Below are 13,159 nucleotides of genomic sequence, written 5' to 3' on the forward strand. Positions count from 1 at the left end.
CTTTATTCAGCCATGCAACAACTGCAGTTCCTTTACTAAAAATGCCTCAACAAAAGGCAAGTACTTAAAAAGATGAGGGTTTCCTTAAGGGGAAGGGTTTCCTTAAGGAAAGGGGTTTCCTTAAGGGAAGGGATTTCCTGAAGGGAAAGGGAGTTTCTCAAGGAAGGGGATTTCCTAGGCTCCAGACGACCCTCCGAGGTCTCCCGAAGGCAGATGCCGATCCTCCTGATGAGCTCGACCCTTCGTCTCCCGCGAGGCAGTTGTCATTCCGGATACCTTAGAAATGGGTTCCTCAAGGAAGGGGGTTTCCTTAAGGGAAAGGGAGTTCTTTAAGGGAAGGGGCTTCTTAAGGGAAGGGATTTCCTTAAGGGAAAGGGAGTTTCTCAAGGAAGGGGGTTTCCTAGGCTCCAGACGACCCTCCGAGGTCTCCCGAAGGCAGATGCCGATCCTCCTGATGAGCTCGACCCTTCGTCTCCCGCGAGGCAGTTGTCGATCCCGATACGTTAGGAAATGGGCTCCCAAGGGAAAGGGTTTACTTAAGGGAAGGGGTTTCCGTAAGGGAAAGGGGGTTTCTTAAGGGAATGGATTTACTTTAGGGAAAGGGTTTCCGTAAGGGAAAATAAGTTTCTTAAAGGGAATTAGTTTCCTTAAGGGAACGGATTTCCTTAAGGGAAAGAGACTTTCTTATCGATAGTCAACAGTAAAAGTGCTTCACTAAGATCTGCCAAGTATGTCTTCTAAAGCAAATGGAGAATTCCTGCACAGAGGTGACAAGAATAAACCCAAATATGCTGTCTTCAATCGAACGAGTATTAAGCTTCACTTAATCAAGTAAATCCAAGGATCAATTCCACAATTGCACCACTATTTATAAAAGAAAAGGAGTGTGTAACATTAACAATACAGCAGCTCAACACTCACGGTAAGATTTGCGGTCACTCCCCGACACAACACTCTGTCTGTCTCCACGAGGCTTTTCTTAGACTGCCACTCTACGGCGCGCCAAAACAGTCTGGCCAGAATGCGCGCGAACGCTGCCTTATATACCCCATTCTAAAAATAGCGCAAAAGCTATGGCGGGCAAACGAAACATATAAAAAGTATGGAGCGCCGAATACATTTCGTTACACTAGGCTCCTATACCGGCGACTTGGAGGGTCGGATGTCCATGACCTTCGCCTAGGGCAGGAAGGTCCCAGCCAGTGGGTGGATCCGGTCAAAATTGTCAGGCCTGGATTTAACTCCTCAACAAGGAGCCCTGAAAATATTAAATACAATCATAAACACCTATCCTAGCATTTCAGGCTAAACTTAAGTACACTTTAGTACATCAAATGGACCACAAAACAATGTGCTTATCCTCCCAAAGGGGCGTGTCTCAAAAAGCAGATTTGCCACGTTAACACATCTTAATATGCACGAGCTAAAGTACATCAAAATTGATACATTCACCAATGTTTGAAATGAAATAATGGCATCAACGAATACGGAAAAATCATTTTCATACTGGCTCCTTAGACCTGGAACACTGTCAAGGGGTGCACATTTACTGGCTCAAACAGCTTGTGGTAACAGGCACCAATTCAGGCAAAATATGTTGAATAAATCTCTAAGCAGCTACCGTAATGTTCGGAATATAAGCCACGGCTTATACCGTACGTTGATTTTGTCCATGAAAATGTTTGCTGCGGCTTATACACAGGGCGGCTTATACGCCGAGCCTTGAAGAATAAAAATGAGATTTAAATTTGTATTTAATGTACTGGCACTTTAAGAAAAGATCTATTGCTGAAATAAATTATCAATCCTTACCGGACTTGAGGTACCGAAAAGTCATTAACAAACAGTGGAAGCACATCCCAAAAATGCACCAAAAGTGCAGCCTGCCGGCAGGCCGCGCCGTGCATGAGTAAATAAAGCTGTCTCATTTTGTTGCATGCTGTACATTGATACATTTGCTGTACATTCGTTGTCATAAAGAGGTGTACTTTCTCGGTAACAATAATTACCAATATTTCTGCTGTTTCAAAAAAAAATAATACTTTTATGGAGTTTTTATGGATTCTTTATTTGACAATCAGTTGTTCAACATCACAATATAATTTGTTTTCTTCTGAAAATGTATTCAAGAAATGATGTAAAATGCGAAACAGGGGCTAAATCACCCCTTACGAAATTAATGGATTCATCCATAAAGAAGCCTGCATCCTTATCGTGTTGATGGGTTTCGAAGAAAATACGATTGAAAACTGGATTTTTTTGACGTTACTTCTCGTCAGTAATCACAACAATTTGATAAGTTTTGTTGTAAAAAAGGACCTGTTTATTCTTGGGACAAAATAAATCAGCATCTGTTGCCACAAAGCAAGATTCAGTCAGACAACACACGATGGGTTGCATACTCCGAATGCTGCGGGAAAATGTTGTTATTCGCCGGCACACGTGCTGCCGGGCCATGCGCCAACTTTTAGGCCGGGGACTGGCCGGTGTCCAGCTGGCAGCAATTCCCGGTGTTTATTTCTCATCATTAATTTCCATACATTTTTTTAACGAGTATCGACTGTAAATGTTTTGATATAACTTTTGTGGCCCTTTTTATAGCTTTCGTAGCGTAAATGGAACTGGTCAAAAGCTTTTGACTTCAGAATTTGGAGGCCTTACAACATTGAAACCGCTGTGGTCGGTGCGGCTTATACGCTGGTGCGGCTAATACGCTGACTTCAAATCTTAATTGCAGATTTTTGCGTGCTGCGGCTTATACTCTGCGCGGCTTATATTCCAAAAAATACGGTAATGCTGAAAAACCAGGATTCTCGAAATCCGTAGTCACAAAATAGTAGCTGAGCTAATGCTGTAATGCTTGGAGCTATCGCTGTGTATGTGCTGTCACACCTCAAGCCTGTTGCTTCTCCCTAAAAAAGTGTGCCCAAAAATCTACAACACCCGGTGTAATGTGAACACTTCAGTGAACACTAATGCTACTTACTCAGCTTTAGAAATCCCCATACCAAACACAGCTTTATTAACAATACAAGACCACACCTTGTTTTGCATAAAATGTACATATAAGGTAACTGGGTCAAACTAAGCAGCACGTAGTTGAAAAACTTTGTAGGACGTAAACTTAACGTCACTCTGACAAGATGACAATACTAGTTAATGACTATTCAGTGTAAAAAAAGAAATTGCTCCCTCTTCTGACAATCGCCCTAGCAGCATGCAGCGGCTACATGAAAAGATAGGACACAATATTTTGCTATGAAAACTTATGAACTTCATGATTTTTTTGTGAATATGTATGAGGTATAGTAAAACAAATATTTATCATGGTTTAGTTCGGGTGGATAGTCAATATTAGCTCCACTCGGTATTGGAAGTTGACAGATGACTAGCTAGTCTGTCAACTTCCAATACCTGGAGGAGCTAATATCGACTATCAACCCTCAAACCATGTTTTATTTGTATACTACAACATGGGATGGTGGTCCTTACCATTAAGATTGTTTGGTATTTATGGTAACTCTGTGACTCACATGTAGCACGATATGTGACAGAGGGGAAATTCCCCTTTCCCTCTTTTGTGTGGGTCATTGTGTTACCAGAATCTCAGGAATGGAATTGTTTTGAGATACAAATGTATATCTAGGGGGGATCTGTTAGGTAAAAAAAAGTGTAGGGCATGGGTAGGGTAAAGGGAGATTGGGGGGGGGGGGGGGGTGGTACCCTTCTGTCACATATTGTGCTGGGTACACTATGCTGTAACTGTGCCAGACCCATACAAGTTGGTACATAATTAGCTAGTACATACTTTACACCTAGTACAATGATTGTAGTGGAAGTTGACATCCCAATTTTGTTGAAGTGCAAAGCATTTGCCTTTAAATCATTGCATAGTGATTTTTTGCAGATTGAGAGAAGCATACAAGTAATTAATGTCAGTTTTATTCAACACACTAAAAAGTTATCTTTGTCATGACACCAGTTCTGCGGTGCACAAATCTGAGTGCACCCTCCCATGGCAGCTACAGAGATTCCTCACCATGTAGTAACACCTACGGAACCTGGTGCCACTTTGATTGTGACACCGGCTATAGCATCACTGGTAGCGCCTCCAGACGTTGTGTGGTTGCAGAGGGTCAGACTACTGTATCTTGGTCGGGATCAACTACTGCATGCCAGAGTAAGTTCCTAAGATTTTCTGAGATGTTGTTTAATTCCTGGCCAGTGGCTCACAACTCTTAGTGGTAATGTTTGAAGTAGCTTGGAAATACCATTACATTTCAGAAAAATCCCTATGGAATTAGAGACTGAAAACCAAATCCATATGTGTGACCTAGGTAAGAGTTTAGCCAAGGTTGGACGAAGTCTTCATTGCATTACGACTGACGTCCAGGATGAGAATTCTCTACATAAGACCTCCCAAAATTTGGACCAGATTTTTGTTACGCTTTACCTCGTTATTTTACGCCTACATTTTCTATGTGTCCTTCTCTATTGATCCAGGGGTTCAGGAATTCCATATGTGATGCTGACCGACATTAATCAGGAAAATAAACTCTAAAGCAACGTTGAACTTGTACGTGTTTGTAGTCTCTTTTCATCAGTTTTATTCCCGAGTCGTACGTCATGTACGTGCACACGAAAGCGCGCACGCACGCTAGCGCCCTCATTTGTTTAGTTTTGGTTGGAACAGTGACGTCACACCAGCCAACCGACGTCACAAAAACGCTCAACCAATGACCAAAGCCGAAACATGTTTCTGGTAACTGGTGCGAAAACACGCTTGGTCATTGGATTAGCGACCGCGCCTTCAAGTAAGTGCGCATGCGTATGAGGATGGTTACTAAGCAAATCAGGCGTGCGCACTGCATATTCACGCTGCATAGTCTGGCTCCCAGACCAGACGTGATAGCGTCGAGAATAATTGTCAGGTCTAGGGAACCAGACTACACGCTGCACGGACGTACGTCATGTACGAGTAGAATAGACTCGGTGGTGAGAAACTGATGAAAAGAGTCTACAAGCACGTACAGGTTTAACGTTGCTTTAGAGTTTATTTTCCTGATTAAGGTCGGTCAGCATCACATATGGAATTCCTGAACCCAGCGGCCCAATAGATAAGGACACATAAAATACTACGACGTAAAAATTGGCTTCTCCAACAAGGTAAAAATATTGAAAATATTGGTCATAAATTTTTTCGCCCAGTTTTGAGCACTTCATACCCTGGACTCCCTCCGTTACGTAGGGAGGAAAGGGAGCATGGGGGGGGGGGACAGCCCCCCAATGAAACCTTGTTGCCCCCTCAGTTGCCCCCCCCCCCCCCCCCCACTGAGATTTTGAGTTTCTAAAAAAATTATCATTGATCTACATGACGCCCCCCTATGAAATGTTCCAGCCCCCCAAGCGCCCCCCCCCCCCCCCCCCCCCAACTGAATCATTCCTGGCTACGCCACTGCATGCCACGCAGGTAAGTTCAACAGGCTTTACTTCAACAGACCCAAGCCAGATATTTAGGGGTTTTTTAGGTCGGTTTGGGTTGGTTTTCTCAGGACCGGGCATGGAGGAAATTGCTTAAGGGTCCCGGTGATCTGCTTGTGGAAGTCATGGTGCCACTTGAAGCTTGTTGATGAGGTGCATAGGTGGATGAGATCTTGAATTTGTTCCAGTGATAGGCTGGTGTGGTCTAAGAGGGTGGAGATATGGTATACCCACAAACTACACATTGTCACTATTTATTTTTGCTGTTTTCTGACGGCCCAGTGTTCATGATGTTCACTTGTATGATTTGAACCAAGGACTTATACTGCATGTCAGTGCAGATGGTATGACCACTCAATAACATGCTGCCAATATTTATCACAGGCAATGGCAGAGTCTTTTGCCAAAGATAAATCATTGTGATATGCTTGCTTGTTTACTTGACAGATCAAGAACATGAACAACGTTTCCAAATGCTCAAATCAGTTACAATATAAATGTGGATTCTGGGTTATTTCCTTCGTTTCTTGTCATTGCTGTTTTTGTTTTTAATTTTTCAGTCAATACTTGTCAGACGCCCACTCCAGGTGAAGGACTTGGACCGACTGATACCAGTACCTGTTCAGCTAGTAACAGTGTACCGTATGGTACCACATGTACATATGAATGTTCTGAGGGCTTCAGGCTAGTCGGCACGTCAACTATAACATGTGGACCTGAAAGTCAGTGGCTACAAACACTGCCACTGTGTCAAGGTGAGTGGTAGACAATAACAAACTTCTTTTTGAAACATCAAAATTTCTTGATCGGTTAGATCATGCACAAAAGAAAAATTGAAGTTATTTTGCCAGTGTGTTTCTGCACGTCAAAGCAGGGCTGGACCACTGCAAAAGCTTTGTATCAAGGGGACAAGCAAGAATCTTTTTTTCTTTCTTAAATACAAAATAGTCCCCTAAAATGCCAAGTTGGTTTAAATTCTCTAATTTTAGTAATGAGAAATAAAATCATATAGTCAAAATAAACGTGTTAACTGCAAATTAAACTTTTTGCCGCATTTGATCAACGACATCCATAACATGTGGCTTGTTGACAAGAACGTATAATCAATTTTGTGTTGATGTTAGGTGGTCAAAATATTGATAATTGAAAATTCTGACACATAGCCTAATTCTAAGCTCATTTGGACACATGGAGTGTTCTTGTCGGACCACTAGGTTAGTAATTGTACTGTGGATCTTCGCCCCCATGACAACCACAGAAATTCTTCAATTCTCTATGCTATTTTCCATGTAGGCCTACCTTTTATTGCCACATTTTTACATCCAATACCAAAACTCTTTTCCGCAGTCTCAATATTTAGTGGAATTTCATTGCTTGCAGAGATAACCTGTGCAAGCAGCGACCTGCCTACCCCAGCCAATGGCGTAAAGACTGGCTGTTTCAGAGACCATGTACCTTTTGGAACCTCCTGTAGCCTTTCATGTAACCGTGGTTACAGGCCAACAACAACAACACAAAGGACTTGTCAAAGTGACAGTAGCAACAATGGAGTTTGGTCAGGTGGTACCATAACATGCAGCGGTAAGAAAAAGTCATCCACTTATTGTGGCAACTTCCCAGCTTTTAAATATTAATCTAACCAACTAAAAACTGTTATTATCTGCCAAAGGCTGGTCAGTATAGTTAACCGTAGGTTCTTGTTTTTGGGTTTTTTTTCTAAGCCTTTGTGCTGGCTGCTGTCGCTTTAAAGGGAATGTACAACATTTGCTTTTGCTGCAATTTTCAGAAATAAATGGATTGGAGGATTAGTATGTTATAGGAAATATTGTTAAAATGACTTTTTTTCACGTTTGGGCTTGTAGATGCTGGAAAAACCAAGAAAACCAATCATGTTTCTGCAGTCTGGTTCCCTGACCCCACTTAAGATGAAACGGAGCAATTAATAGACTTGGGGGAATTGTAAGGTCAGAGAATCAGTCTAGCAGACTTGTACCTCTTCACAGGTGTGTAATCAATTGCAAAGAAAATGCGGAGTAACTAATTATGAAAAATTCTGAGCAATTTTTGAAAATTAGACAGTTTTCTCCAACGCTGGTCGGCCGACCAGCGTTGGAAAAATACCATTTTTCTTGAAAATGTCAGCACACCAGGAGCCAAGATTTTACAGGATGCTTTAGACAGTCATTCCCTAACAATCCAGTAAGGCATTTCGCGATAATTTGATCATTTCGTTTTGTGATGTTTGCAAATGTTGTATCTTCCCTTTAAGCAACTGCTCCATTTTAGCTTTCTGCCACCTGTACATTGGTCTAGTGGCCAGTTCTACCATTCCGGCCACCTTCCCATTCTGGCCACCTTCCCATTCTGACCACCTTCCCATTCCGGCCTCCTTCCCATTCCGGCCACCTTCCCATTCCGGCCATCTTCCATTCCGGCCACCTTCCCATTCCAGCCACATTCCCATTCTGGCCACCTTCCCATTCCGGCCACCTTCCCATTCCGGCCACCTTCCATTCCGGCCACCTTCCATTCTGGCCACATGCCCATTTCAGCAGCCTTCCCATTCCATCTACCTTCCCATTCCAGCCACCTTCCCATTCCGGCCACCTACCCATTCCAGCCACCTTCCCATTCTGGCCATGTTCCCATTCCGGCCACCTACCGATTCCGGCGACCTTCCCATTCCGGCCACCTTCCCATTCCGGCCACCTTCCCATTTAGCCGCCTTCCCATTCCAGCCGCCTTCCCATTCCGGCCACCTTCCCATTCTGGCCACCTTCTCATTCCAGCCACCTTCTCATTCTGGCCACCTTCCCATTCCAGCCGCCTTCCCATTCCGGCCACCTTCCCATTCTGGCCACCATCCCATTCCGGCCACCTTCCCATTCTGGCCACCATCCCATTCCAGCCACCTTCTCATTCCAGCCACCTTCCCATTCTGGCCACCTTCCCATTCCAGCCGCCTTCCCAATCCGGCCACCTTCCCATTCCAGCCGCCTTCCCATTCCGGCCGCCTTCCCATTCTGGCCACCTTCCCATTCCGGCCTCCTAACCATTCTGGCCACCTTCCCATTCCGGCCTCCTTCCCATTCCAGCTGCCTTCCCATTCCGGCCACCTTCCCATTCCAGCTGCCTTCCCATTCCAGCCGCCTTCCCACTCTGGCAACCTTCCCATTCCGGCCACCTTCCCATTCCGGCCACCTTCCCATTCCGGCCTCCTTCCTATTCTGGCCACCTTCTCATTCTGGCCTCCTTCCCATTCCGGCCACCTTCCCATTCCGGCCACCTTCCCATTCCAGCCACCTTCCCATTCTCAGTGGCCACCTTCCCATTCTGGCCACCTTCCATTCCGGCCACCTTCCATTCCGGCCACCTTCCATTCTGGCCACCTTCCCATTCTGGCCACCTTCCCATTCCGGCCACCTTCCCATTCTGGCCACCTTCCCATTCCGGCCACCTTCCCATATTCCGGCCACCTTCCCATTCCGGCCACCTTCCATTCTGGCCACCTTCTATTCTGGCCACCTTCCATTTTAGCCACCTTCCCATTTCAGCCACCTTGCCATTCCATCCATAAATTCCCATTCCGGCCACCTTCCCATTCCGGCCACCTTCCCATTCCGGCCACCTTCCCATTCCAGCCACCTTCCCATTCTGGCCACATTCCCCTTTTAGCCACCTTCCCATTCCGGCCACCTTCCCATTCCGGCCACCTTCCCATTCGAGCCTCCTTCCCATTTAGCCGCCTTCCCATTCCAGCCGCCTTCCCATTCCAGCCACCTTCCCATTGTGGCCACCTCCCCATTCCGGCCACCTTCCCATTCCAGCTGCCTTCCCATTCCAGCCGCCTTCCCATTCTGGCAACCTTCCCATTCTGGCAACCTTCCCATTCCGGCCACCTTCCCATTCCGGCCACCTTCCCATTCCGGCCTCCTTCCCATTCCGGCCACCTTCCCATTCCGGCCACCTTCCCATTCCAGCCACCTTCCCATTCTCAGTGGCCACCTTCCCATTCTGGCCACCTTCCCATTCCGGCCACCTTCCCATTCCGGCCACCTTCCATTCCGGCCACCTTCCCATTCCGGCCATCTTCCATTCTGGCCACCTTCCCATTCCAGCCACCTTCCCATTCTGGCCACCTTCCCATTCCGGCCACCTTCCCATTCCGGCCACCTTCCCATATTCCGGCCACCTTCCCATTCCGGCCACCTTCCATTCTGGCCACCTTCTATTCCGGCCACCTTCCATTTTAGCCACCTTCCCATTTCAGCCACCTTGCCATTCCATCCATAAATTCCCATTCCGGCCACCTTCCCATTCCGGCCACCTTCCCATTCCGGCCACCTTCCCATTCCAGCCACCTTCCCATTCTGGCCACATTCCCCTTTTAGCCACCTTCCCATTCTGGCCACCTTCCCATTCCGGCCACCTTCCCATTCCAGCCTCCTTCCCATTTAGCCGCCTTCCCATTCCAGCCGCCTTCCCATTCCGGCCACCTTCCCATTCTGGCCACCTTCCCATTCCGGCCACCTTCCCATTCTGGCCACCTTCCCATTCCAGCCGCCTTCCCATTCCGGCCACCTTCCCATTCTAGCCACCTTCCCATTCCAGCTGCCTTCCCATTCCGGCCACCTTCCCAATCCAGCCACCTTCCCATTCCAGCCACCTTCTCATTTCAACCACCTTGCAGCCAACATCTGAATGGAGCCACCTGTTAATTCCAGCAATCTTCCCATTTAAGCCCTCTGCTTGTTCCAACAATCTTCCTATTCTGACAATGTACATGTACATTAGAGATCCATTTTTTTCCTTCTCAGTTGTAACCTGCCCACCCCTGTCAGCACCTGCTTTTGGCGCAATCTCAACCTGTTTGCGCAATGGACAAAGTAGATCTGCATCTGCACAGCAGCCCTTTGATAGTTTGTGTCAGCTGACATGCAACACTGGCTACACCCTATCTGGATCAGCCAGTCGGACCTGCCTTGTGTCAGGGACGTGGGATGGAAGTACCACCGTCTGTACAGGTCAGTCTTTCTTGGAACTATTAATTTGTGGATTGCTTTATAACGTCTCTTTTTAATCATATCTTCCACCAGAATTGTACGGCTGAAGTCCAGGATCCATACACAACGTTGTCTGGATTTGTTATTCAGTGACTTGATTTACCAAAAGACTTGGACTCGGACTTTGACTCAATAGTCATGACCCAGACTTGACACTGAGGACTTGTGACTCCCTAGTAACCTTTTTTTTTTAAATTATTGATTATATTAAAAATAAGAAGAAAATTGTTGTTCCTAAATGTGTTTCTTTTTCTTTCTTTTTTGAGGGAGGGGTTTATCTTTAATTTTTAAGTTGTCAAAAACTCCAACATGATTTTCTTTCCTTTGAGACAAGTACCATATCCAAATGTCAGTAACTCCTGATTCTCCTTGCACATAGATATTACTGAGCCAGTATTGCTGTGTCCTGCAAATCAAGTTATATTCGCCAGGGAAGGGCATCAACTTGTCTCAGTCTCTTGGAACTGGGAACCCTTCACAGTAAGAAACTATGTCAAATTTGTTAGTTATAGAAATTAATTACTGGAAAAAAGAAAAGAAAAGAGTTTTGACAAGGAATTCTAGACTTCCTTTCAGGAAATTCACGTTGTGGTGCGCACACATATTCTATTTTGTTTGGCATAGCGTGGGAGTGAAGTCTTTTTGACTTCATGTGTACAGATGCCTACTGTGTTTCATAAGGGGAACACATCTGAGCGCTGGTTGGCAATATGTACTCAAGTGTACTCAGATAAAAGCCTAGCTGCCAACTATTACAATTTTTTTGTAATTATTACAAATTTTTTGTTAAATTACAAATATAAGAATTGCCACTAACAAATTACGAATTTCCCAATTTCTACCTAACGAACAAAGATACTTAAGTATCGTTTTTGCCTGTAAACTAATAAGTAATGCGGCCAATGTGTTGTGCGCAGTGGAGTACTTGAGGACCAGTACATGTGCGCCTCGTATTTATCACGTGTGGATGTGTGTAAGTCGACTACTTTTCAGTGATGATCGTGAGCACATTGGTCACTTATTGCCGGGATGAGATCCATCAGTGCGAGATTTTGATCATGGAATTTAATAAGAGTATGGTTGGAAGAATGTTAATAGAATTTGAGTTTATCACAACGTCCAGAAAAGATAAATCAGCATACGTTTGCAAGGTGTGTTGGCAGTAGCTTGAGTTACTCCAGCTAACATGCTCATCAGGAATTCACATGTAACATAACATTACATTAACGTTACATGTGAATTCCTGATGAGCATGTTAGCTGGAGTTACTCAAGCTATGTTGGTGGGATATTTTTGTCGCATACAGTGGCCCTAATTTAAATGTGTGTAGAAACATATGAACTCGAAATTCAACATCGATAGCATGCATCTCAGAAAAATAGCACACATGCTATTATTGTTATTATTGATTTGACGTCAACAAACAAATACAGACAGTAAAACAAAATCAATTAAAAAAAAGATTAAATTTATTTTTAAAATGAAACTTACTTTGATTACTAATTTGGATTTTAAAATGTTGGCAGCTATGTAAAAGTGCTGTTTTGCATATTTACTGCTGAAGGGCATAATAAGGCAATGAATCCAAAGAGTGCATTAGATAATGCACACATTTTTAAAAACACTGTGTGAATTGGAGTTTATGTTTGTGCACCATTCTATGGAAGTTTTAAGAACTTGCCAACAGTTATAGTTTTCATATCTTCACTTGTATTCCTCTCCACACCATGCATTATAGAGTGAAGGATCTCAGCACTCTAAGTCAATCTGGGGGATACTTTGAAAAGGAAACTAAGAATTGAAAAATAAATGAAAGATGCCAGTGTGAAAGGACACATTCATTGCATCCCCTGGATGGTGCATATATATGGCAAGGACTACACACCATCAATTTTATCTGAAAGATCAAAAACCCAGTGCAGCAGTTTCCATTTAAACAAAATGTTGATGGCTGCACTAGCTCTCAAACGTTCCTTAGCTACAGTCTTGTTTACATGGCGCTAAGGACTGATTTATTACAAATTCATATGAAGATACATGTAGCTAATCTAAGAGGTCATTTTACTTTTAGGGCACAGATGCTGGCCAGGAGATCACCGCTGTGTTGCTTTCCATCAACTCAGAACCTGTCACTGGCTCTAAGCCCACCACCTTTGAAGAAGGGATCTACAGACTTGTCTACGAGGCTACTGACAGCGCTGACAACACTGGGTCATGCTCTATGCAAATGGAGGCCAAAGGTCAGAGCTTACTTTTCTTACAATCTCTTTGTTTAAAATGAATCGGACAAGAAAGTTTGGTCACGAATTTTCTTTTAATGAGTGATGTCAGATTGATATGCTCAGTTTTAACTCTTTCAGCATGGAATTGATAAATATATGGCACTATTTTAAACAGATTAATTGGATTGCCAGTGTACAGAGTAAAGTGACCTTGGTTCTTGAAGGGAGTATATTTCTTCCGCACCTTATTTGCCAGCTAGGTTTAAAAAAAAGGTAAAGGGGACGAACCTGTGTTCACAGGAACGGAGTGCCCATCTCTCGAAGCGATTGGGCCAGACTTGAATCCATGAAATGCTGCTGTGGGGGATCGCCGCACCTCCTCCACAGCGAGTC

General features: G+C 44.5%; 1 protein-coding gene across 2 annotated transcripts in view; it reads left to right on the forward strand.

The window, feature by feature from the left end:
- LOC119731231 (sushi, von Willebrand factor type A, EGF and pentraxin domain-containing protein 1-like) overlaps positions 1 to 13,159 on the forward strand; it is a 131,834-nt gene that overhangs the window by 71,140 nt on the left and 47,535 nt on the right. For both annotated transcript variants that reach the window (XM_038204319.1, XM_038204320.1), the window contains 6 exons: positions 3,983 to 4,180; positions 6,042 to 6,236; positions 6,862 to 7,062; positions 10,299 to 10,505; positions 10,924 to 11,024; positions 12,616 to 12,784. In XM_038204319.1, coding sequence (XP_038060247.1) covers positions 3,983 to 4,180; positions 6,042 to 6,236; positions 6,862 to 7,062; positions 10,299 to 10,505; positions 10,924 to 11,024; positions 12,616 to 12,784 — 1,071 coding nt within the window. The remainder of the gene's footprint in view (positions 1 to 3,982; positions 4,181 to 6,041; positions 6,237 to 6,861; positions 7,063 to 10,298; positions 10,506 to 10,923; positions 11,025 to 12,615; positions 12,785 to 13,159) is intronic.

Source organism: Patiria miniata, unplaced genomic scaffold (genome assembly GCF_015706575.1).
Source record: "Patiria miniata isolate m_02_andy unplaced genomic scaffold, ASM1570657v1 HiC_scaffold_23, whole genome shotgun sequence".
Lineage (NCBI taxonomy): Eukaryota > Metazoa > Echinodermata > Asteroidea > Valvatida > Asterinidae > Patiria > Patiria miniata.